We start from the raw sequence: 24,822 nt of genomic DNA on the forward strand, positions 1-24,822 counted from the left end.
ACATGGTGGTGAAAACTCATGGCGGACCTCAAACTGTTTTCTACAAGATTTGGTCACATGAAGCCTCCAGGACTAAAACATTCTTGTAGCATTAGCCTCAGCTTCAATGGCACAGATCTCCTTTCTTTCCTTCTAGTAAAATGAATTTAATCTGTAACAACCAAGTTCTGTTGTTCTGCTGTTGATAGAAAAGATTAATTTCTTGTCATCTCCAGCATACGTTTTCTCTTGAGGATGCACACCACTTTTAGGAGGGATCTTCACCAGGGAATGATTTGCAGTTTTCTCTTTCAAAACTAGGGGTGTGTTGTGAGAAATGGTGGGTCTCAGCTGAGCTAACCGCAGTTCCAGTGTGCTGTGGCTGCCTGCCAGGGATGTGTTGGAATCCATCGTACTGTAGAACTCTACTGAGGGATTGATGAGTCTCTGGAAGTAGCTTATGAGCTTGTTGAACCAAAACTTACAATAACTGAAAAATAGCTATGGGGTGGAAAGGGGGGAAGAAAAAAAAAAAAAAAGAAAAAAAACACGTATGAGCAGCTATGACTATTGGTGACATGACTTTGGCATATCCAAAAAGAGCCATGGCTCAGGAGTGAAGACAAACATGTATTTAAGATGAGAAAAAGCCACTCTTTGTTCCCTGGGAACTGACTTTCCTGCCTCATGTGATAAGCTGTAGCATCCAGATCCGTAAGTGAGTGGATGGACACAGGGAAAAAGAACCATTCCTGGGCAAGGTATCTGTGAAAGACCATCAGCTGCTTTCTGTGTATTTCTGAACCAAGACTGAATATTGCACCGAGGCATCTCGGTATTGCCATTGCCTAGTTTCAAGAATTCCTCTTACAAAGTTTGAAAAGCAGACAAACAGAAAAGGTGAGGAGTTATGTGGGTGTCCAATATTGGAAGTCATTAACAACTGTGTTCTGCACTGGATGTTAGTCTGGACTATTTTTGTGTGTCCAGTGACTTGCTTGGCAGTACCATGGGTATGCCGTGCCTGTTGTCCCCTGGGAGGACATGAATGCAGATTCTAGCTGTTGTATGCTCGTCGTCCTGCTTAGGGTATGCGTTTTTGCCTATTAGGGCCTCAACCCTCAGACTCGTAACTGAATCATTCCCTGTCAGCCATGCCTTCTCAGTTTGCATTAGTGGAGCAGGTTTGACCTGTGCCCTTATGGGTCACCGCTGTGTTCTTCCCTCTAGACACAGTTGCATTTAGCCCAGCAGCTTCTACTGTACAAGCTTTGGTTTAAATGGACCCAGTGTTTTAAGCAGTCTCCAGACACCTGTGTTTTCACATTTAGCCAAGCTGTCTCTTGATGATGAAGTCGGCTGCACAGTGCAGTTCTGCTGTGACTTGCTTGGTAAGCTGCTGTGAACCTCAGAGTGTGTTTCTGTGGGAATGAGTGGAACCAAACTCAAATGTAACACTGCATAGAAAAGAAAGGTGTTTTTTATTGTAATGGTTTAAGTAAGTTGAGTGTGCCCTTTTGCATTCCTGTAGCTGCACACACCAAAAATGTGCATTTCCACAAGTAATGCTGACCATGCCATGGAGGACGGTGGATGCCGGTTATCAAACACTGGCTACAGCATTCTGTATGCCTTCTGGCTGGCAACTGAGTGCTGTTTTTTGGAGAGGTGCTTGGTAATCTCTAGGAGCCAGTTGCTATCCTGTCATCTTCTTGCTTACCTCATCCTCTGTAAGTCTTAGGCGAGGTCGCTCCTCCACTGTTGTGTTTCCTTGTTCTGGGTGTCTCACCTGCAGTTTGTCTCCCTGTTGGGAGAGCAGGGAGGGAGATGGCTCGTAGGGTGTGCTGCAGCCACACTGCTGCCCTCCTGCTATGAGGCTGCAGGCCTATGGCTCGCCTTGTTGTAAGCCGCACTATCCCTCAGTGCGTACCAGTTGTATTTCCAAATTATAGAATCATAGAACAGTTTGGATTGGAAGGGACCTTAAATATCATGTAGTTCCAATGCCCCTGCCATGGGCAGGGACACCTTCCACTAGACCAGGTTGCTCAAAGCCCCATCCAGCCTGGCCTTGAACACTTCCAGGGATGGGGCATACACAACTTCTCTGGGCAACCTGTTCCAGTGTCTCACCAGTAAAGAACTTCCTTAGATCTAATCTAAATCTACCCTCTTTCAGTTCAAAGCCATTATCCCTTGTCCTATCACTACATGCACTCGTAAAAAGTCCCTCTCCAGCTTTCTTGTAGGCCCCCTTTAGGTACTGGATGACTGCTAATAAAGTGTCTGCGGAGCTTCTCTTCTCTAGGCTGAAGAACCCAAGTCTCTCAGCCTGTCTTCACAGGAGAGGTGCTCCAGCCCTCTGATCATCTTTGTGGCCCTCCTCTGGACCTACTCCAACAGGTCCATGTCCTTCTTATGTTGGGGGCCCTAGAGCTGAACACAGTACTGCAGGTGGGGTCTCACAAGAGCAGAGTAGAGGGGGAAAATCATCTCCCTCAACCTGCTGGTCACGCTTCTTTTGATGCAGCCAGGGATACAGTTGGCTTTCTGGGCTGCAGGTGCACATTGCTGGGTCATGTTGAGCTTCTTGTCAACCAACACCCCCAAGTCCTTCTCCGAAGGGCTGCTCTCAATCCACTCATCACCCAGCCTGTATTTGTGCTTGGGATTGCCCCGATCCATGTACAGGACCTTACACTTGGCCCTGTTGAACTTCATGAGGTTCACATGGGCCTGCCTCTCAACCCTGTCAATGTCCCTTTGATGGCATCCCTTCACTCCTGTGTGTTGACCACGCCACACAGCTTGGTGGTGTCAGCAAACTTGCTGAGGGTGCACTCAATCCTGCTGTCCATGTCACTGACAAAGATGTTAAACAGTACTGGTCCCAATACTGACCCCTAAGGAATGCCACTCGTCACTGGTCTTCACTTGGACATCAAGCCATTGACCACAACTCTTTGAGTACAACCATCCAGCCAATCCCTCATCCACCAAGTGTTCCATCCCTGAAATCCATTTCTCTCCAATTTAGAGACAAGGGTGTCATGTGGGACAGTGTCAAATGCTTTGCACAAGTCTGGGTAGATGATGTCAGTTGCTCTTCCCTTATCCACTGATGCTGTAACTCTATCATAGAAGGCCACCAAGTTTGTCAGGCACAATTTGCCCTTAGAGAAGCCATGTTGGCTGTCACCACTCACCTTATTTTCCATGTGCCCCAGCATATTTTCCAGGAGGATGTCCTCAATGATCTTGCTGGGCACAGAGGTGCCACTGACTGGCCTGTAGTTCCCCATGTCTTACTTTTTTCCCTTTTTAAAAATGGGGGTTATGTTTCCCCTTTTCCAGTTGGTGGGAACTTAACCAGACCACCACAACTTCTCAAATATGATGGATAATGGCACAAATTGTGACACAAATCGTATCTGTGCCTGTCAGCACATGCCACTCTTTTAACCTATGCTTTATTGTTTCTTCTAGTCATCTTGCACATAAACATTTCCATTCATACTTTATTTATACCAGTCTATTTCTTTTAAAAATCTCTACAGTTCACGAAGGCTGCAGTGTTGCTGCATCCTCTTTCAGAAATTTCTGTCCTCGGAAGCGAGCGTGAGGAGCATTGCAGCAAGGTTAGTGCTGCATCCACAGCACACTGCCAGAGTCGGGTGCTTGCAGGTGGCAGCTGCAGCTCCAACTTGCCCTGCCCAAGCAGGGCATTACTTGCCAGTCCACGTTTACCCCCGTGGACCTCATAGCCGGTAGAACAGAGGAAGGTGACTCACTCAACTAGTTCTTATACAGCTGTGAGCAGAACAGGCTTCTGACCTGAAAGGGAACATGAGAGAGTTGTAGCCAATGTGCTTGTGGATGGAGAGCATGCAGATGCAAGGTACATGGTGCTAACTTACCAAAGCACCTTGTGTCTCAATTTTAGGAAGGGATCTCTTTGCTGAAAATGAAATTTGTTGGATGAATCTTAAGCAATATGAGGGTGATGTGTACCTATTGCCAGGCAGTCTTGTTGGTAGTCTGGGAGAGAAGCGAAAAGGGGAGTTTCTTTTAAGCCGTAAACTTTTTGCATGCGAAGATTATGTGTAGCCATAGGTTTTCAGAACACTTGTGTCCTGTTTTGTGTGTAGCACGGATTGTTGTTTTCCAGGCAAAATTTAGCAATTATCAAAGCTAAAGGCATTTCTGAGAGTAGTCCTTTCCCTTCATCCCTGCAAGAAAATAACCTCTTTGTAACTCCTTTTCAAGCCTGAACTCAGTCTTCATTTTGTGAGAGCCTTTCTCTACCTTCATGCTTCCAGGCAGAGCAGGCAGGGCCACTTGCGTCCTTACTCTTTCCACTTCCTCACCAACTTCCTCGTGGGTCCTTCCTTTAAATGTGCTTTCACAGAGTTTAGCCCTGCTATTATGCCCATGTTGACTGTGAACTCTGAGCAAGTTTAAGATGGCATGTCGGTGGTGCCCTCTCATATGTAGGGTTTTATTTTGTACCTTTTTGTGTTACCTTTGTACCCTTGTGCTTATCAGTCCAGCAAAGGCTCTCTGGAAATCGGTCTCCTCAGGTGAATGCCTTATGATACGCTGTCTGTACTGAATGGCTGACATCATCCTTTTCCCTGTGTGCTTCAGCGGAGGAGAAGGCTCGTGAGGCGGAGAGTAAAGCCCGTGCCCTTGAGCTGCGCCTAGGAGGGGATCTCACGCGAGAGTCCAGGGTGAGCCTTGTGCTTTGGCAGCACATCACGTTTTAGGCACTGAGGAACAATTCAGGGTGGTGGCTTTGGAGCAGCACTGGCTGGTCAGCACCCAGTGGTAGCAGCTGGTGTGTAGGTTTAGCAGGGGGCAACTTCAGTCAGTGATGAGTTGCCAGCAGCGTTCAGGCAGCTCTGTGGTCTCATCACCACTGGACATGCTTCAACATCTGCATGTGGTTTCCAGCCCAAGTGGGAAGCGTGCTGATGTTTCTCTGCCCACAACCTCCAGGATATCCTGAGTGGGAAGGGCAACCCCCAGCCCCCAGGTGCTTTGTTTGATGTCAGCCTCTGAGAAGAGGCCAGGGGAATGTGAGTTAATTTCATGAATTTCACAGCAGCGGTTTTACTATGTGATGCCTGTTTGCAGGTGATGCTACGTCAAGTCCAAAACTCCGCAATAACCATGCGCCGGGAGGCTGATGTCAAGAAAAGGATCAAGGATGCAAAGCAGCGGTGAGTGCAGGGTGGTTCAAAGCTCTGATTTTCCCAGGCTGTTCACTCCATGTGGTCAGATGTCTCTCCTACTTTGCCTGTGTGGTGGAGGGAGCAGTTCGGCTCAAAGCTTAAATATCTGTGGGCATCCTGTATGCCCTGGCTGTTAAACCAAGGGGACTGAGTTTTCTATTCTGGTTGCTTCTGCTATTCCCCTCTTACTTGCTGAAAGACATCTTTGGATTTGGCTTGTTTTCTGTGATGTTTACGTGGTTTTCATGTCAGCTTTTTTCACTCTTTTGCTTTTTCATCTGCAGGTAAGATTCAGGGAGGCAAACAAATGTTAGCAAGTTACAGTGAAATGGCTTTTAGAGTTGTAGAGTTGTTTTCTAAAAACTTGCTGAGTTCTGTTACAGTCAGTGCTGTGAAATCCCAAGACATTGTTCTAACTTAGCTCTGGTTGCAATTAACCTCGCTATCGATGTACTCACAGGAATATTTCACTATTTGTATACAGTTTTTTTGCAAATTTGTCATATGCATTTAACAAATGAAGTCGTAACCAGAAACAAATGCTCTTAAAACAAATGCTGAGTCTGAGAAAGTTAGGGATTTGTATATACCAAGTCTCTGTTCCCACCCAGTTGTTTTGCATGCTAGTTTACATGGCTGCTTAGGTCAGAACTATCCCAGACTTGTTGCCAGAGATAGACCTAATGCATCTTAAGATGCTAAAAATAAATAAATAAATACAGCTTTAATTTAAAAGTGCTAGAGCTGTGATCTGAAGAATGCAGAAACCCTTGGGAGAAGCTCTTTTCTTCAGCTTCCATGTACTCTTCCATGTACAGCTTGTCTTTTAATTCTTGGTTTTGATGACATTAATGCACAGAGTAAAATTTTGTGAATGGTCTTCTGGCCTTCCTGCTTTTTCCTTTTAAAAAGCTGAACAACAAACAAAGAACTTGGACAATACAATTTGTTTGAAAATAGCTTCTCTATGGCCTTTATTGATTAGTTGGAAATGAGAGATTCCAAGTTTTCTTCAGCAGTTCTTTCTGTTTGAATCTAAGAAGGTTTGTAGGCCACAAAATGTAAACCAGCTGGTTTGGAAGGATACCACAGTTGTAGGTATGTCAAAAGGTTATCTCTAGTCACGTTTCAAATATGTGATAATGAGGAAAATACATATATGTGACAGCTAACCCACAGCAGAGGAAAAGGCCTTTTGTCCGGATTTCCGTACAGACTCGGGCATGTGTGCTCCCGGGCGAGAACTGCCAGGTGCTCCACCAGCTCTGGGCAGGCATATGACTTTCCCTGTGTCCCTGCATTCATCACCAGAGATCAGAGTTCAGAGGGTCGTGCTTTTCCATAATCTTGTATTTTATCCAGCAAACAGAAGAAATTCCTGAAAAATGTGTATAATGGGAAACCTTCTGTACAAAACAATTTCTGTAGCCTCTCAGAAAACTCTTGAGTTATAGAGAATGTCCTAGGACAGTTTTCTGCTGTTTCTCTGGTGCTGGGTGCATCAATGAAAGAAATGCTTTCTGGTTTCCAAAGCCTGTGAAAGGTCAGGTTATAAATCCAGCGGATAGGACAGATACTAAAGTCCTAGGACAGATACTAAAGTCCTAGTAATAAAATCCTGGGCTTTTGGCCCACCACTTAATTTTCCATGGTTTGGATGATAATTTGACTTCCTGTCCTCTCCAATAAAAATGAGGAGATGCCCTTCCTATTTTGTAGGTGAGTGCACATTGTTACTTGAAATTTAAGGCTCTACATCCTTTTCCAGAAGTTAGAAAAAGAAAATTAATCCATGAGATGGGTGTTTTGCCACACCTACTCGCGTTTTCAAATCACAGTTGACCACCTGGATGAGCTGAGACCAAAAGGGTAACATTCTAGCCCAGCTTCTATTTTTGACAGTGTTCAGAACACCTCTTGGCAAAGGTTTAGGTTTAAAATTACTGAAAGCTGCTATTCCAGGTGTTTTCCTACTAACTTATTTAGAATCATCTGTTTTAAAGGAAGGTATGTTATGGGGTACCTGTACGTCTGTGTGGGGAAGAGTATGGCTTTAAACAGAAAATGAACATGAAATGAATCTATTTCCGGGATTTATTTTGAGATGCTGACCCTTAAGACAGACTTACATCTTATATCTGCAGATTATTATTGCCCAGCACTCATGCATGCACAGCTCAGGTTCTTTTAATACCTAATATTAGTAGACAGTCAACAGATCATTTTAAAGAATTCCACTATCTTCAACTGGTCACTTAAGGAGAAGTCAAATTCCTAATTGGGATAAAGCATGTAAGTGCTAAGAATTTGATGGGGGAATAAGGGGGGTCAGAAATGGGAGGGGTGGGTGGGACTGTGGTATAGACTATGCCTTTCAATAGTTAAAAGTTTGGACCTCACGTTTGATGATGCCTTCAGCCTGAAACTGAGGATCCTCATTGTGAAAAATCCTTAGCATGGATTTCATGGACGCTGTGAAACTTAATTTAGTCTGTTAAAGAGCAGTAGTTCTGTTTGTGAGACATGGAGATTTTGTTGGATTTATAAAGCAGAGATCTAAATCTCTTGAGGCTTTCTGCATCACAGGAGATATAATTCCTGATAATCAAAGATTCAGATTCAGAAATCCGTATGTGCTCACAAACATACTTGAGGCCAACTTTTGTTGAAGTCATCTGCTGCATAGATAAAGTAGAAATCATACAAGTTGCTATCCTGTCATTTCCAGAAAAAAAGCTCTGCTTGGGCTGTGTGTTGTATCTTCCAGCTTTCAAACTTAGAGTAATAGCATTGTAAAAATTGTGATTACGATAGCTTTTCCAGAATCTGAATATCAAGACTGTAGTTTTGTATCAAAATCTTAATTTCCATGCTTTGTCTAGCATAGACATCTACATCTGGAAAATACAAACCAAAATAGCATTGGAGAGGACCAGTCTGTACCTAACAGTACTTTCATAAAACTAGTTAACTGTAATTTTTTTGAACAAGCAGATCTGAAATAAAAACCAGAATCCACTCCTGAAGGAGAAAACATATCCAAATGAATCATTAAATTATCTGAACAGATAGTGTCCAGCCTAAATTGGTGTCTGTATTGCAAAGGTTTTGTATTTTGTTCATGTTTAGTTGTAAGGCACATTAAACAAAAACTTTGTGTTTTTTAGAAATAGCAGACTACAGGACAGGTGTTAGTATACCCATAATGCTCAAAGGTGCTGGTTTTCCATAGCCTCTCTCTAATGACGGCCAGTAATTAGTTTTATTTTCAACATCTCTGAGACTCTGTTTCTTTCTCTTATAGGGCACTGAAGGAACCCAAAGAACTGAATTTTATCTTTGGTGTGAATATTGAGCAGCGCGAATTGGATGGCATGTTCATTTATAATTGCAGTCGACTGATAAAGATGTATGAGAAGGTGGGCCCACAGCTGGAGGGTGGCATGTGAGTTCTTGGAGATTTTTCAGCAATCTTTTTGCTTAAGCCTGGCATGTTCCTACATATAACAGGCTGTGCAATAACCTTGTTCTGCATTAATCATTCTGCATGAGCATGAGGCTTACTCATTTTGTCAGCCTTTAATTTGGATTCTGAAAAATAAATTTTATTTAATATTGCCCAATATTTCCCTAGTTTCTTGATAGAGAGTTATTTACACAGATTTTGGTCATACCTGCAGCAGTACGAGGCTTTTGTGCTCAGTGCTGGCATTTGGGGCTGATGAATACTGGTAGCAGTACTGCCTTATTCTAGGGACAGGGAGAATAGGTCTTGAAAACAAATACAAATATTTGAGCCCACCTTACTTTTTGCATGCCGGCTCGAGTCTGATTTAGAAAGTTGATGAATTAAAACCAGTACTGCTGCAGGAACGGGTGGGTGATTGAGTGCGTATGTAACCTGCTATTCTCAATGTTGTTTCTCTGAACAATGACCTGGTAGTTTAATGATGTTTGTGACTGTGTGTCCCTCTTCCAGGGCATGTGGTGGAGTAGTAGGCGTGGTGGACGTGCCCTATTTGGTTCTGGAGCCTACCCATAATAAACAAGACTTCGCTGATGCCAAAGAGTATCGACACTTGCTGAAGGCCATGGGAGAGCATTTGGCTCAGTATTGGAAGGATGTTGCTATAGGTAATGAAGCTTCACAATTACCAGGGGCTAGAAGGGGAAACTTTGGTGGCTGGAAGGCAGCTAAGGGGGAGGGTAGCCAGGAGTGCAGGTGGTGATTTTTGTTGTAGTGGCTGCATACTGAGTGAGGGCTTGTTTGTTTTCCAGCCCAGAGAGGTATCATCAAGTTCTGGGATGAATTTGGTTATTTGTCAGCAAACTGGAACCAGCCGCCATCCAGTGAACTCCGCTACAAGCGCCGGAGAGCCATGGAGATCCCTACCACAATTCAGTGCGGTGCGTCCGACCAGGTTGCGAGTAGGAGGCTGGTCCTCCCTGGGGAAGTGGGGAGGGACTCCTGGCTGCAGTTGGGGAGCAGCTCGATGGGTAGGAGATTTGAGATGAGCTTCGCTATCATTATCCCCTTCTAGGTCTTGTCTCCTTCTGTGAGTTGCCTTTGTCTGCACTTGATGGTACACTTAGACATCTTGGCACAAGGTTCCTTTCCTGCACAGTTTACTAACCATGATATTCTTCAGGTGCCCTTACAGAATGGGGCAGGTGTGGCCAGTAGCAGTATTGAGAATGGGCTTAGAAATGTCATATGAACTGGAACTGGCCAAAGCCACCCATCCCAACACTAGAATAAGATCTGAAACTTCCCCATAGGCAATGGAAAGTAGCCAAGTAATTTGTATTCTGATGCACTGGCCTGCTGATCGATACTAGGTGTGAGCACAGAAGGGAACCGTTTACAGTTGACTTTCAAATTTAGTGCAGGTTCTCTTCTGCGCACCTCTGAACAGCTCTGGCTAAGCACTTCTGGGGGTAAGGGAGATCTCAACACAACTACTTTGTCTCTTAGTAGAGAGGCACCAGACTCTGTCGACCTCGTTTTCCCCACAGGACTTGGGGATGAGGATGTAGCAAGGAATGTGAGGCCAGTCTTGTGGAATTATTTTGTTAGGTCCTCCTACCTTGACAGTTTTCTCAGTCCTTTCCAAGTTCCTCCCAAAGAGGAGGGGCTTTCCTGTCATTCTTCTTGTCCTCTGCTGTTGACATCCTTCCAGAGACTGATTTAAGAATGTTTACATTTTCTTGGCAAAACTTGATTTTTTAAGCTGGTGATTTCCTGGTAAGCCAGCAATGCTCTGGAAGCCAAATTTGTCTTCCTGGCTCATCTAAAATTTATTAGATTATTATAAATTATTTTTTTTAACAGATAAATCTCTGACCTTGTTTTGTGTTGATAGCGGTAAGAGACTGACTTCTGAGATGAGCAGTCATTTCAGGACTGGCTGTTCAGTTTGGTTTGTACGTGCTGTCATTGCAGCAGTGAATGTGAGGTCCTTTAGTATCGGTTGATGCCAGGCTTCATCAGATTCTTGTAATGAATGCCTTGTACAAGATCTGAGGTCTTTCTCCAAGCATTTTGTGAGCATGAAGCAAGAATTTGCTCAGTATATCCTGTGGCTGTCTCACTTTTGGTTTTTTGGCCACTGGTCTTATTATCGTTGGATATACTTTGGAAATGGGTGTGGTCCTTGGGCATTAAATAGGCTTGAGAAGTGCTATGGAAAAAAATGATCTTGTGGCTCAGGCTGTATATTTCTGACTTCTGAAGTGTTTCTCCAACAGATTTATGTCTGAAATGGCGGACTCTCCCATTCCAGCTGAGTTCAGTGGAGAAGAATTACCCTGATAGCTGGGTATGCTCTATGAACCCTGATCCTGAACAAGACAGGTAAGAATCAGTTAATATAAAGACTTTTCTGCAGTACGCCTTATCTGCATGTTTGGGGTTTTTTTTCTGGTCATCTCTTCTTTGAGAATAATTGGAGGGATAGGCAGTAATTCTATACCTTTAAGCTGTGCTCACAATCTGTGAAATAGTGATGATGTACGTATTTGGAACTGACATGTTGGTGGGCATTTGTGCAGTACACAAATTGCAGAGCGCACCCTCAGCAAGTTTGTAGATGACACCAAACTGGGATGAGTGGCTGATAGGCCAGAGGGTCATGCATCCATCCAGAGGGACCTGGACAGGCTGGAGAAATGGGCCAACAGGAACCTCATGAGGTTCAACCAGGAGAAGTGCAACATCCTGCCCCTGGGGAGGAACAACCCCAGGCACCAATATATGCTGTTCAGCCTGGAGCAGAGAAGGCTCAAGGGGATCTCATCAATGTATATAAATACCTGAAGGGAGAGTGCACAGAGGACGGAGCCTGGCTCTTCTCAGTGGTGCCCAGTGGCAGGACCAGAGGCAATGGGCACAAACCGGAACACAGGAGGTTCCCTCTGAACATCGGGAAACACTTTCTCCCTGTGAGGGTGACCAAGCACAGGCACAGGTTGCCCAGGGAGGACGTGCAGTCTCCATCCATGGAAATATTCCAGGACACGGTCCTGGGCAACCTGTTCCAAGTGGCCCTGCCTAAGCAGGGGGTTGGACCAGATGACCTCCGGAGGCCTCTCCAACCTCAACCAGTGACTTGGTGAAATTAAGTTCCTTTATGTTTTTTCTGCACTGCCACTGGAAATAATGATTGTAGCCTTAGTTTATGCATGTTAATTTTAATGTAGGTAGCATAGACAGCAATTGAAGAATAGTCATAAGCACAGGCCGGGAGCAATATATATTCAGTGGGATCTTAGCAATTGTTTTTATTGCTACTATAGCTCCAACCGATTAAACACGCAAACTGCAGCAACGCCTCTGAGTTGCAGTGAGCCCAAGAATGACATTTGCACATTTGAGGGAGCAACACATCGATTCATTTCCCAGCAGTGTGTTTCACAGTTAGAAAATTTAGGTAGAACCTAGTCATTTATTTGAATGAGGAAAATGATTGCTCTAGGCTGCTGCTTCTCTGTGGAGAGAGATGCTGCTAGAAGCCGATTCTTGTCTTTATTGTATAATGAGGGAAGCTGCTCAGCTGTAATTCAGGTACCTTGGCTCAGTGCCTAATGAGAAAGGGAATGAATACAGCTGGTAACTTTTAATTGGAATAAAAATTTTAACATCTGTGGCTGAAAAGTCTGCAAAGAAGTGTTGATGTTGATATTTGGAAAGTACTGATTTTCTGGCTTCTTCCTTTTGGCACTGGTCATTGGAAAAGTACCAATGTTAGCTTCCCTGTTGCTGCATGTATTTGTGCCCTGGTGTGGAGCTATGAAGAGTGTGGTTGTGCTGAGGATGTCTTCTGACTAAACTGCTGGGGCAGGGATGAATCTGCAAGCCTGAGGAAAGGCTGCTACACCTCCAGCTACCCAGGTGGAAGCAGTAGCGAGGCTGGGAATGTGTTGCTGGTAGACACACACACAAACACAGATAGACCACATGTGTATGCGTGTCCAGCCATGCAGATCAGCACAGGCGGACATGCGCAGCACTCAACGCAAACCACACCAGCAGCCTCATCCTTCTCCCTCTTGGCTGATCAGGATGAAGGACCACTAGTGGAAATATGTCCATAGCTGGCTGCTGGATCCTGTCCTTCTGGTTACTTACACTGCAATAGATGAGCCCCGAGGCCTGCAGCTCCAGGGGGTGAGGGGTACAGACCTCCTCACGTGGACTCAGATAACACATACACACTATAGACCTCCTAGTGTCTCACCTTAGGAATGCTCTCCATCCCATAGCGGATCTGGATTCTTGCTCTTCCCAGGTGCCTCCTCCCTAGAGGTGCCCACAGCTCTGCCTACACTCCCATACCTGTCTCCAGCAGTCTGGCAGGACTCCCTGGTCCCTCCAGTAGTCAGCTCCTGCCGGCTCACCCTTAAACACCCCCTCCCCTTGCTCCCAGGCCACCTCCTTGCTGCCTTGTCTGGCCTGATGATTGCTGTGAATCACATGTTCATGTGCATGCCTGCAATCACTGCAGCTGGTGGCACCCAGGCCCCTGTGACCAGTGGTCTCACTCCAGCTGCCGGCACTTGGACCCCCATACACACATGCGCACGCAGAATAGAGCCCCTCGCCCAGGAAAACAGTTAGAAATGGAGTTTAGTACAAAGGCAAGTGTACTGATCAGCCAACTGTTTATGTACAACTTGCCCTCTTTAGCTTTTTATTTCTTTGTTTTTCCATGTTTGTTCCTCCCCAAATCATCTCAGTCCCTTCCCTTACCTGCTTTTGGTTCCTCCCATTGGTCCAAAAGATGCTTCGGAGAGCCGCTCTTGTTGGCTGGACACTGGGGCTGAGGCTGCCCTGGGGCAGCCCTGGCAGGAGCCCAGGCTGGGTATCTGTTCTTCTAAGTACCTAATTTGCATCTCCTGATCTGCCTTTGGGCCTCTGGGCTTGTGGAAATAGGCCTTGGATGGGCTGGTGGTTCCTGGGATGGCCTGGGAGTAGCCAGGGAAGGGTGTTACTCAGGTTCCCCCACCTGCCATCGTCTTTGTTCTCTTCTGTGTATGTGCAGATGAGATTTTTTTATCATGTAACCTAAAAGGAACGTGATGTACTAATGAAAGAATTTAAATTTTGTATTTGTAATACCTTGAAAATTTGGAGGGGTTTGGCTGCATTTCATGTGAGAACATGTTGGGACATTGGTTGGCATGAGTTAGAGTGCCTCTGCAGTGTGCGCACGCGTGCTGTCGTCCCACATCCACCTTGCAGAGAGGTGGGAAAGGGCAGGTGAGGTGCTTTGGGCAGGTGATCCAAACTTCTGGTCATTTCAGCTTCTTTGAAAGGGATCTCAGGAGTCTTACTCTGGGAGGATAAATAGCTAGAATATTTTTGGATTGAGTAGGCTCACATGCACCTTCCAATAGTGAGTATGGTTGTGTCCTTTTACACAAGGCAGAAAGTTTTCTACAGAAGTTGCACTAGCACTCCTGTGGCTTGGTTGGTGCCAGTAGAAAGCAGGGCTTCCTTGCAGTCACTGCACTTCTGAACTTCCCTTCTAAGTCCTCTACTGCCTGGTGTTTCTTGCTGTGTCCTTGTGCCATGGGTTTGGACACTTTCACCTCCGTGTCTTGACCATGTACCCCAGTTGTTCCATTCCATGTATTTGTACTGTCTGAGGGAGGACTGAGGATTTGGGAAGCATTGTTGTTGCCACCATGGTCGGGGGGGGGGGGTGGTCCTCAAGGTTGTGTGGCATAAGGGTCTGTGCAGGATCTCATCCAGCCGAGTTGAAGATGAAGCACTGTCAGAGTTGATGTTCAGACTGTCTCCTGGCACCAGAAGATGATCAAAGTCTTGGTGCTGAGTTGCAAACTATTCTGACTACAAAGATAATTCCTTTTTTCTGACTTGCTGCCTCTAGTGATGCAATCTGTGGTTTTGAATGTCATGAGTAGTCTTAATTTTTTCCTGTCGGCAGAACTAACAGGCACTTTCATACTTTCTTGTGCTGTAAGATACAGCTTAACAATATTTTCAGCGTCAATCCACGTAATGGCATAGGAGATGGCATTTGCTGGGAAACTTGCATATGGTGCCACTTGTTCAGCTTTATCTTTGGGAATTGCAGCTTTGGTGTCAGGCAGTCATTTTGCAATGATGACAGATGCTTTCTTAGCGGAGGAAGTAATCGTTCTATGAAAAAATCCCCTGCAGTGCTTCAGCTGAGGCTGATGGAGAAACTGCTGCTTGTGCTCCTTTCCACTGACAAAGCTGATCACAGTATGTATCTCGCAGGCTAGGGGATATCCCATCAATTGGCAGGTTCAGGATCAGAGATCGAGATTAAAATCATCTCTCATCAGCCTCTTGGAGCTCTGTGTGATCCACAAGGAGAGCGGGGTCCTCCCTTTATCTGTAAGACTCACACTTGCGGGAAGTTTTTAACAGCTTGCCTCCAAGGCAGTGTAGGAGTCAGCTGGATCTCTTGCGTTGTGCAAGAGTTGTTTTGGTACTGCTGCTTTCCTGTCTCACATTATCCCTGCATGACTTTGTCCTGAAGGGGTTGATCCTGGTGTGTCTGTCTGTGACTCGGTTCTGTGACAGGAGGTGAGCCTGGGAACCCCTCAGTCCCCTCTTCTTCCTCTGGCAATGCTCCTGATAGCCAGCTGCTCAGCCAGAAATTTGAAAGTGATGCCAGTCCACTTTCATGTATTTCCTATCTGCATTTTCCTCCTCTCTCAAGGACTCTTCCAGGATTCTGCACCTGAGAGGACCTGAGGGAGTAGAATACTCACCACTGTTCTGTAGGCCATAAGCTGAAGAGGATGGGAAAAGCAAATAGTTAAGGGATATTGCAAAGGAAAACTTTGTGGCCTTGGGCGACAAGGCAAAGTGCATCTTCTGTTGGAAGTCTCATGTAAATGACGTCTTAATCACAGGTTACTGGTAATAAGCTTTCCTTTCTAAATGGAAAGGAAGTCTGTAAAAAGAGGAATTGATATGAAGACATAAGTTGATAGGAAGGAAAATTGCTGTAAAAGTCCAGAGTACAGAAATTACACAAAACCAGTTACAGCTGTTCATTCCTAAGCTTTGTTTAGCTCCTGGGCTCTGAATTGGTAATTCCCAGTGTAAATGGTTTGTTTTTTAACTATGCTTTTGATCCTTAAATCATATATATGATTCCCAAGAAGAAAACCACTGTTTTTGAGATTGTGGCTACTGCAGAAAGGAAAGTGGTTTTACTGCTGCATTTGGGATGGGATATGGGGACAATGCTGTGTGTATAAGGCAATGCAGGTTCTGCTGTCGTTGATGAGGTTGTCTTGCATTCCCTTCTTGCTAGATGTGAAGCTGCAGAGCAGAAGCAGAAGGTGCCACTGGGAACTCTGAAGAAAGACTTGAAATCACAGGAGGAAAAGCAGAAACAACTGACAGAGAAAATCCGCCAGCAGCAGGAGAAGCTGGAAGCACTGCAGGTGAATCTGGAGGTCTCCAGCTAAGCACAGCAGGTTTGAGGGACCTCCTAGTGCAAATGGCTGATGCTGAGTCATGTCTGTGTCAGCTTCTAATGCCACCTGTGCTCCTTCATGGGGTAGGGGTTGTTTTAATAACAGAAAACAAGCATCTCAGCTTGCATTTCATTTTCTGCTAGGAAAATGGGAGTGACTGCTGGTGTTCAGATGAAGGGATGTCTCCTGAAGGAAACAGAAAAAGCCTTCTTATAATTGTTGATTTTAAACTTGAAAACTGTTTGTGGGGCTGGGTTCAGGCAGGCCCTGACAGCTTTTAAAGATGGCCTTTCTGATTTTTTTTTTTTTTTTTTTAAATAAAAACAGAAGACCACTCCCATTCGATCTCAAGCTGACTTAAAGAAACTGCCTCTGGAAGTGACCACACGGCCTGCAGAGGAGGTAAATGGGATACCACTGTAGGCTTTGTACTCTTCTGTGCTGTCCTTAGCAGCTCTGAAAACCAGTGCCTGACTCTTCCATCCTTTCTCTCTGTATACCCTCATTTGTTTCAGAACACCCAGTCACAGACCCGACCTCAGCGCCCACGATCTCCTCCTTTACCTGATGTAATCAAGAACGCTCCCAGCAGACCACCACCACCTGTCCCTCTTCCCAAGTCCATCAGTCAGCTGAAAAAGAGCTCTTCACCTTGGCCAAACATCAGCACTCCCAAACTGGCAAGCATGCTCTCCAAGGAGGAGGCCAGCACTTCCAGGACACACCAGCACACTGTGACAGCTGGAAAGTCCAACAGTGCTTTAAAAACTCTTGCCAAACCAGGTACAACAACGAAACCACCTTCTGCTGTCCTGCAGAGTCCCAAAAGCTCACGTGAGACACCCAGCCCAAAAGCTGCCAGAGTGCCAGCACTGAAGAAATCTGCCACTGTCAAATGCCCACAGGTGAGACTCGATGGGATGAAAGCTATCAGCTCCTTACCTACTATTGTGCGTAGCCTGTCTTGCTCTGTTGCATGGGATTTGCACTGTAGTCCCTGTGCGGGACAAGATAACTTTTACTTTACTCTTGGGTTAGGGTGAAGACCTGTTTCATCTCTTTCCTGTTAGACCAGACTGTTTCTCTAGAAAAAAAAAGAATGTGGAGTGGCGGGGTGAGCGTTTGCATGATCACGTAGCACCTGCTCAAACCTTCTGGAAAAGCTAATTAACTATCAAATTAAATACTGGATGCTGTGCATTTTTTTTTAACTTGGCTGAAGGAAGGTTTTGGTTGGTAGCATGCTGGAATTATAGCTAGAGCTTGTTTGCTTCCTACAGGCCTCCACCACTCGGAAGAGGACCTTGAACACCACAGAGGACGGGTCTGAGGAGGAGGGGGAGCACAAGAAGGAGAAGGCAAAACGGGGAAAATTTGTGGCAGTGAAAGAAGAGAAGAAGGATTCCAGTGAGGTGGTGGTAGAGGTGAGAGTAAACTGGTTTCCCAGCAGAAAGTATTTGTCAAGTGTTTATAATCTTGGTGGGAGGCAGCTAATCTGAGCCCTCTCTGCTCACAGCTCACAGACAGTGCTGGGGAAGAAGATCTGGCAGAACTGAAGAAAGCTCAGAAAGGTGAGAAATGAACCCTTGAACTGCCTCTGTCATCTAACACAGTGGAAAAGAACTGTTGCAGAACTAGGCTCACTGGTTAAACGTGTAATTTGATTAATGAGTTTTTTAAAATAAGAATTAGTGTAAATTTGGGTCCCAAACCCCGAGATGAGACTAACTCACGTGAAACTTTTTGGCCAGGAACCCCTTGAGTAGAGAAGAGACAGCTGTGGCGTGGGAACATCTGTAATCTGAGGGCTGCATCACGTTGACGGGTGTGATGCTTGGCTGCGTGGTGTAGACTGATGTCGTGCTCACCCTTCCTAACTGAATGGATCATGGAGCTATGTTAGCTGGGAAATGCTGAGGACTGTATCTAGACCTGCTGTGCTGCTGTGAGAGAAGAGGAGCTGAGAGACCCCCAGGAAAGATGATAGCCAGGATGGTATTGCACCTTCTGCCAGAGCAGGGCATTTCTTCAGCTTGATCCCAAGGAGCTGTCCAGAAAGTGACCCACTAGGAGCACGTGGCAAATTGTCCTAGTGGCCAACAGAAGCCTGGAAAGCCCATGTCAAACAGCCCAGAGTACAGGAGAAACCCTCTGTCTGAAAATGCCATATAATTTCCTTGCATCTTCCGACTCTTAAGTAGGACAGTGGTGTTTTTATGGTTTACGTACCATTTGAAGGAATTGTCACAGGTTTAGGTTTGCTCCCCGCTGAGGGTGGCTCTCTTTTCTAGAGCTCATGCAGAATGTGCTCTCCAGCATCTGAATGTTTGCAAACATCCTTACTGTTATCCTCCTTGCAGATAAAGGGCTGCATGTGGAAGTGCGTGTGAACAAGGAGTGGTTCACGGGCCGTGTCACAGCGGTGGAAATGGGCAAGCATGCAGTACGCTGGAAGGTGAAGTTTGATTATGTTCCTACAGACACCACACCAAGGGATCGCTGGTAACTATCTCTAGCTACTGGATTTTGGAGGCTTGTTTTGCTTTCAGGAGGAAGACCCCATTTTACTTCTGTAGATGCTGAAGACAAATATGTTGCTGTCATGTCGGGGAGCGTGTGTGTGCTCAGGACTGTCCAGCTGCTTCATGAGCAGACTGATTCCAATGAGCATGACAGACTCCATACAGTCTGCCCATCGCTTTGATGGAGGCAGCTGTTGTATGATCTAGAGGTCTTAGAGTGACAGCTGGGTACAGATTCTGATAAAGCTGTTAACAGTGTTTCAGGTATGGCCAATGTAGAAAAAGATATATGACTTTCCCTTAATATTTTTTTTTTCAGGGTAGAGAAGGGCAGTGAGGATGTGAGGTTGATGAAGCCTCCCTCTCCCGAGTACCAGGCTCCAGATACACAGCAGGAAGGGGAGGTTGTTGTGGCTGAACCTTCTACCTCAGACTGTGTCAGAATTGAGCCAGATACCACTGGTCCCAGCAGCAGCCAAGAAACAGTAGACTTACTAGTCCAGATTCTTCGGTGGGTTCACTGCAGTTCTTGTGAGCTGCTACAGTCTGATTGCTTTAGTCTTTTAAACTCCCAATTCTGGCTTTGTGTTCTTCTTTCCTGCATAGAAATTGTTTGCGGTACTTCTTACCTCCGAATTTTCCTATCTCCAAGAAGGAGCTGAGTTCCATGAGCTCGGAAGGGTTGTTGGCGTTTCCCTTGGTGAGTTCAGTATTTCTAGGAAAGTAAGTTTGGGATTTTTCCACGCACACATTCCATTCTTACAGCAAGTGTGCATCCTGTTGATGCAAGATCGCACTCTGCAAAAGGTTATTTGGATCCTTAGACTAACATAGCTGAGAAAAAGAATGAGAGCCTCTGAAACATGCCTTAGGTCTTTTGGCAGTTGTTGTCTGAGGATTTTTTTAATTACCATACATCTGTGTGGGAAAGCTGTTGGCTGCTATTATCCTAACATCTTGTCCATTGCTGTTAAGCTTTTAAAAAAGAGAGGCCAGGTCAGAGGTTTGTAGAAATAGGATGTAGGTACACGTTTGTTTTGTCCCCAGCCTTATAAATCTAACTTATGCGGAGGCAGTCTTAAAAATGGGAGAGAACACAGAAGCCAACCCCCCTCACGCTTCTCCAGGTGAGCAGGCTGACCACCTGTGAGTCAGCTGTACATCTTAAGGCTTTTGGTGTGGCCTCCATTTATTTGAGGAAGGAACATATGGGACTGAGCCTGCACCAGTGTCTGCGTGCTGGTATTGGAAGGTCCAGTGCAGGCTGAAATGCAGAGAAATGGTACTGACTTCTCTTGACTTCTCTCTTCTCTGACATACCACAAAGGGAGACCTTTTCAGGAGGCATCTGTAGGTGACAAAAGCCACCTACAAATGACAAAAGCCACCTACAAATGACCAAATGACAACAGCCACTGCTTATTTGGTAGTCTTCAAAACGCCCTACTCCCTCACTTGCAGTGTATGTGTTGGCAGTCTTTCTTGTCTCTTCCTCTTTTCTCTTGCTAATTCAGGTGTCTGCTTTGAGTTACCGGTCCTGCTGCTTCTGCAGGTCATGTTGGTCTTGTCTGGAGTTTTCTGCAAGTATAGATGTTCCTACCTTGCAATAATGAGCTGTGTTGTCTGGGTGGTCTATACTAAAGAAACTCACTGCATACAGAGCCTGTCAGATCTTTCTGCAGCCTAACTGTGGTTTTAGGCTTTTGAAAACATGCTGCATCCTTAATCTGAATTCAGGCAGCTTTTGTTGCAGTTCTCGTCTTTGAGGAATGTGAAAACCCATATGATTTTTGTGCTGCCTGCAGTAGGCAAATCAGGAATGTAAATGTGAGTGTGGTAACGACCGCAGGCAGGGTGTGTGGTCACGGGGTGCCAGTAGCTGAACTCTTCTACAAGCTGCGAGTACTGGGCTTTTCTTGGTGCTCGGTGCTTCTTCTTAATGTGTCATCTGCTGTGTTTTGTCCTCTACAGAAAGAGTATTTCAAACAGTATGAGGTAGGTCTGCAGAACCTGTGCAATTCATATCAGACACGTGCTGATGCCCGGGCCAAAGCCTGTGAAGAAAACCTCCGCAACTCAGAGAGAAAGCTGAAGGAAACGGAGGAGAAACTGCAGAAGCTGAGGACTAACATTGTGGCCCTTCTGCAGAAAGTGCAGGAGGTGGGTGAGGAAGGGGTGCAAAACCAAAGCTGCCCCACAAGCAGCAACCTTCCCCAGACCCAGGCCCCGCCAGGCACTTGAGATGTTTTAGTCCAGCATTTAACTGGGCTTCAGCTCTTTCTCAATTGGATGCAACTTGGGCTTAGACCATCAGAAGCAGCTGAGTGCGTAGCTGCTGTCGCTGCCTATCTTTTGGGATCCAGGCCTTGAAGGTCCTGATGAGTGCTGATTTTCACAGATGGATTTTTCATGGTGTGTCCATAGTGCATAGCTTCCATTTGTTTTCTACTTTCTGCTGTGAAACATGGGGCTGCAGGAAAATTTCTCTGGTCATAGGCAGTGTTCTGCAGGGTATTTCTACTCCATTCTTGGGCAGAAATGTGGTGCTAGATTCTGAACCCCATGTATACAAATGCAAACCTTTAAACAAATAATATAAAAATTTTATGGTGAAATCTATTTATTAATTATACTATTAAATAGTAAATTAAAATAGCAAATATATATTTAAATAAAAGCTTTAAATAAATAAACTTTAAATAAAAAAAGTACTTTACAGAAAATTAAGACCACCCAATGGAAAAGCTACTGAAGGCAGATGGAAGCAGTTGCTCCCTGTTAGGAAAATGTGTTTTAAAGCTAAAAAAAAAAAAAAATACTTGAACCAGATCAGCACAGTAAAACTGTTGCTTGAATGTGTTGTTTGAGCTTCAAATGCTGACTGGTTTCCAGGCGCGGTCAGGCAGGCTCTGACAAGGAAAGCTGGTGGTGCTTTCACAGCAGATGTCAGCAGCTGGAGAGTCCTGGAAGTCAGGGCATAAAGGCTGACCAGCACAGATGTTGCAGATGATGCTGTGTTGCTCTGTCTTGTCCATTCTTGCACTGTTCTTCAAGATTCACTTTTCACTGGTATTTCTTGTGCTTCTGGTTTCAGGACATTGATATTAATACAGATGATGAACTGGATGCATATATCGAGGACTTGATCACGAAAGGAGACTGAGCAGCCCCAGTACAAGTTCTAGAGAAGTGCAGAGGAGCTGGTTGCTGCGATGGGAGATGTGGATTCCTGCAGTAGAGGACTGTGGCAGCTGATGAGGAGAGAGGGTTTTTAGACAGTACTTGTGTTGGTGTACAACTTGTTCTTGTGACTTTACATAAAAAAGAGATTTGTGCTATTGGCAGGAAAATTTTTAACATTGTAGTTCTCTGAATCTCTTCCTTTTGTTTATAAATATTTATTTTTAAAAGAAATAGGAACTGTGCCTGATATGATGGGAGGGTTGCTGTGTGTTTTTAGTGAGGTAAAAGTGTGAGTACCCCTTTTGCATCTGGGGTATATTCATGTGCTAAACCTGGAAGACCAGAACATCCTGCCTAGTAGGTTGTCTCAAGTAAGAACCTGGCAGCAACTTAAAAATAAGCCTTGAGTTATGGAAGAGGAGGTTAGGACTTAGACTTCGAAGATACTGAACTTGGGCTAGAGAAAGCCAAGTCAGGTATTTGAGCTACACAGAGGAGATCAAAACACATTCCCTGTGTAAGCGTGAGTGGAGGGGATGAAATCTTGGTGGTTCTGAGAGAGTTAGGGGTAGGGGATTGGCACTTGCCAGTGCAGTGAGGTTCCTGAATATGAGGTCTCCTCTGTAAGCAGGTGGAGTTGTCACCATGCTAACAGTCAGAGGCTGAGGATCCTTTTAGAAGAAGATGGCCTCTTAGGCTGCTCACAGTGGGTTGCGATCATCAGAGGGAGAAAGCTGGAGCAGATTCTTTTCTAGCAGTCACCTTATTGCACACTTTTGCTGCTATTTCTTTGAGGCAAAGTTGCAACAGCAGAAGAACTCCTCGACCAGCTGAAAATAAAGTGACCCTCTGTTCTGTTGTCACTTCTTCAGGCTTGCATTGCTTTGATCAACTTGCTCTTTCGGGTAATTTTATTAGAGAGCTGGAATTTTGAGCCTTTGGAGCCCTGCGTCGCCGAGTCACATCTGGCCCTGGGTCAGCAGCAAGGACAATGTTCTGCCACCCACCACCCCGCCGCTTGGGTCCCCACCACTGCTAAAGGTCATCGAACACGGTGTCAGCACCGGGGAGGAACTGCAGCTTTAATCGTTTAATCCTGTCACAACCCAGTGATTAAACAAAGTCCTGCCGTGGGTTTTCTGTCAGGGCGGAATGAATGGGGGGCAGGCATGGCTGGCACCTGGCTGCTCCCCAATGGGGGTCCTAGCGGTTTCTCACCTCAGTTGGCAGTGAACCCCCCTCCCCAGGTCCCACTGCAGCTCCTGGCAGACCACTTGTGGCCAAGGTGACTTGGTTTGAATTCGCTGGCTAGCCAGCTTCTCAGGTCTGGTAGGACAAGATGTGTATGAACTCGGTGCTCAGAAAACAGAAATCCCCTACAGCCTGGCGGTTTCAAAAAACACAGCATGACCAAGAAGTGCCCACCTTCAGGAACATCAGATTAAATGGACCATTGGGGTTCTTTGGACAGCTAAATGTGTAATAGATGTTCTGCAAAAAAATTTCCAAATTAAACATCTGTTGCACAGAGGATCTTAAGCACTAATGGTTTATAGTCCTGGAGAACTCTCAAGCTCTACATACTGCAGGAGAGAGGGAAGACTTTTGCTTATTACCTGAATTCCAGGTATGGTAATGACTGCTTTCATTCAGGATCTGGGCCTGGGCATCCTGGTATAAATGAAAGTAAGGAGCATCCCCCCACCCCCCTACACCTTCCTGGACAGAGGGGCAGTGTTCCTTAAATGTAGGAGCAAGTTCCACCAGTCTTCTCGATTTCCTTACGCATATTGGAGGTTTTGTTAATTGTGACGGTGCGCTAGTGCTTCAGATGAAAGTGATCCTTCTGTAGAAGCTGAGCTTTATATTAAAGTGAAAGAAGAAATCTTTGTCCTTTCCAGGTGGCCAGCAGAAATTCTAAAGAACAATATTTCATTAAAATACAGTTCAGAGATGATGCTGCTTGCAAACTTTTAATTCCTAACACCGGAATATACCATTGTGGGACAAATAGCTCTTTTACACATTTCTTGAGCTTCCTGATGCAGTTTGATCCCCTACTCCCACTCTTCTGTTAGGAAGGTGTTACTCAGGTTTTTTCTTCTGTTCTCTGGAAACTTCTCATTTCCAGTTTTAACTTCTTTTTATGGCATTTCATTTTTTGGATGTTGTACCAAGTATTTTTGTTTCAGTTACATTTCTTCCCTGGAGTTACTTTCATCAGTACAATTGATGTGTCCTCTCTAAACTTCTGTTTTGCTAGGAAAAGCAAGCCAAAACTTTTAATTGCCAATAAAACTTTCTTTGTTCTCAAAACTTTCCTGCACCTTCTCTGCAGCTACTTCAATTTTTTTTTTTTTTTTTTTTTTTTTTTTTTTTTTTTTTTTTTTTTTTTGTAACTTTAAGTAGACCTATGTGTAACATTAGGGTTTAGTAATGCCTTTAAAAAACATAGGAACAAAATGACCTCTGGAGGTCATCTAAATAACCTGCTCCAAGCAAGGTATACCCAAAAGCTGTATCACGTTGCTCAGGGCCTTTTCCAGTTGAGCTCTTAAAATCTTCAAGGGTGGAGGTTGCACCACTTTTCTGCATTGCACACCTCTCCCATGAGTGTGTTCTTCCCTTGCATCTAACAAGGGTGTCCCTGCTGCAGCTTTGGAGGCTGTTACAGCTGCCTATTGAAAATATCTCACCTGCTGCAGCCTTGGCAGTTACACCTTCATGCTACAGTAAAGCCTGTTGTTATCACATCTGTGCTCAGTTCCCTCAGTCTTCCTCTCTGCTTCCAGCTGGTTCTTACAGCAGAAATACTAAGTATGTGAGTTGCATTTTGTACAACATCCCCTCTCTTTATAAGACCACCTTAAGTCCCTCCTTCGTGCTGTCGTTACAGTCATCCATTTTGGAAAGTCCTCCCA

General features: G+C 45.2%; 1 protein-coding gene across 6 annotated transcripts in view; it reads left to right on the plus strand.

Annotated features, from left to right (window-relative positions):
• Positions 1 to 22,764, plus strand: part of MORC2 (MORC family CW-type zinc finger 2) — a 62,803-nt gene extending 40,039 nt beyond the window's left edge. For all 6 annotated transcript variants that reach the window (XM_030024026.2, XM_041125781.1, XM_030024030.2 and 3 more), the window contains 16 exons: positions 4,627 to 4,709; positions 5,116 to 5,201; positions 8,518 to 8,658; positions 9,193 to 9,347; positions 9,492 to 9,620; positions 10,962 to 11,067; positions 16,031 to 16,163; positions 16,524 to 16,598; positions 16,712 to 17,101; positions 17,477 to 17,620; positions 17,713 to 17,767; positions 18,557 to 18,698; positions 19,038 to 19,229; positions 19,325 to 19,418; positions 20,690 to 20,878; positions 21,813 to 22,764. In XM_030024026.2, the coding sequence (XP_029879886.1) occupies positions 4,627 to 4,709; positions 5,116 to 5,201; positions 8,518 to 8,658; positions 9,193 to 9,347; positions 9,492 to 9,620; positions 10,962 to 11,067; positions 16,031 to 16,163; positions 16,524 to 16,598; positions 16,712 to 17,101; positions 17,477 to 17,620; positions 17,713 to 17,767; positions 18,557 to 18,698; positions 19,038 to 19,229; positions 19,325 to 19,418; positions 20,690 to 20,878; positions 21,813 to 21,881 (2,183 nt within the window). In that variant the 3' untranslated portion in view covers positions 21,882 to 22,764. The remainder of the gene's footprint in view (positions 1 to 4,626; positions 4,710 to 5,115; positions 5,202 to 8,517; positions 8,659 to 9,192; positions 9,348 to 9,491; positions 9,621 to 10,961; positions 11,068 to 16,030; positions 16,164 to 16,523; positions 16,599 to 16,711; positions 17,102 to 17,476; positions 17,621 to 17,712; positions 17,768 to 18,556; positions 18,699 to 19,037; positions 19,230 to 19,324; positions 19,419 to 20,689; positions 20,879 to 21,812) is intronic.
• Positions 22,765 to 24,822: the final 2,058 nt, after the last annotated feature.

The sequence above is a fragment of the Aquila chrysaetos genome, chromosome 9, assembly GCF_900496995.4.
Source record: "Aquila chrysaetos chrysaetos chromosome 9, bAquChr1.4, whole genome shotgun sequence".
NCBI classification, from domain to species: domain Eukaryota; kingdom Metazoa; phylum Chordata; class Aves; order Accipitriformes; family Accipitridae; genus Aquila; species Aquila chrysaetos.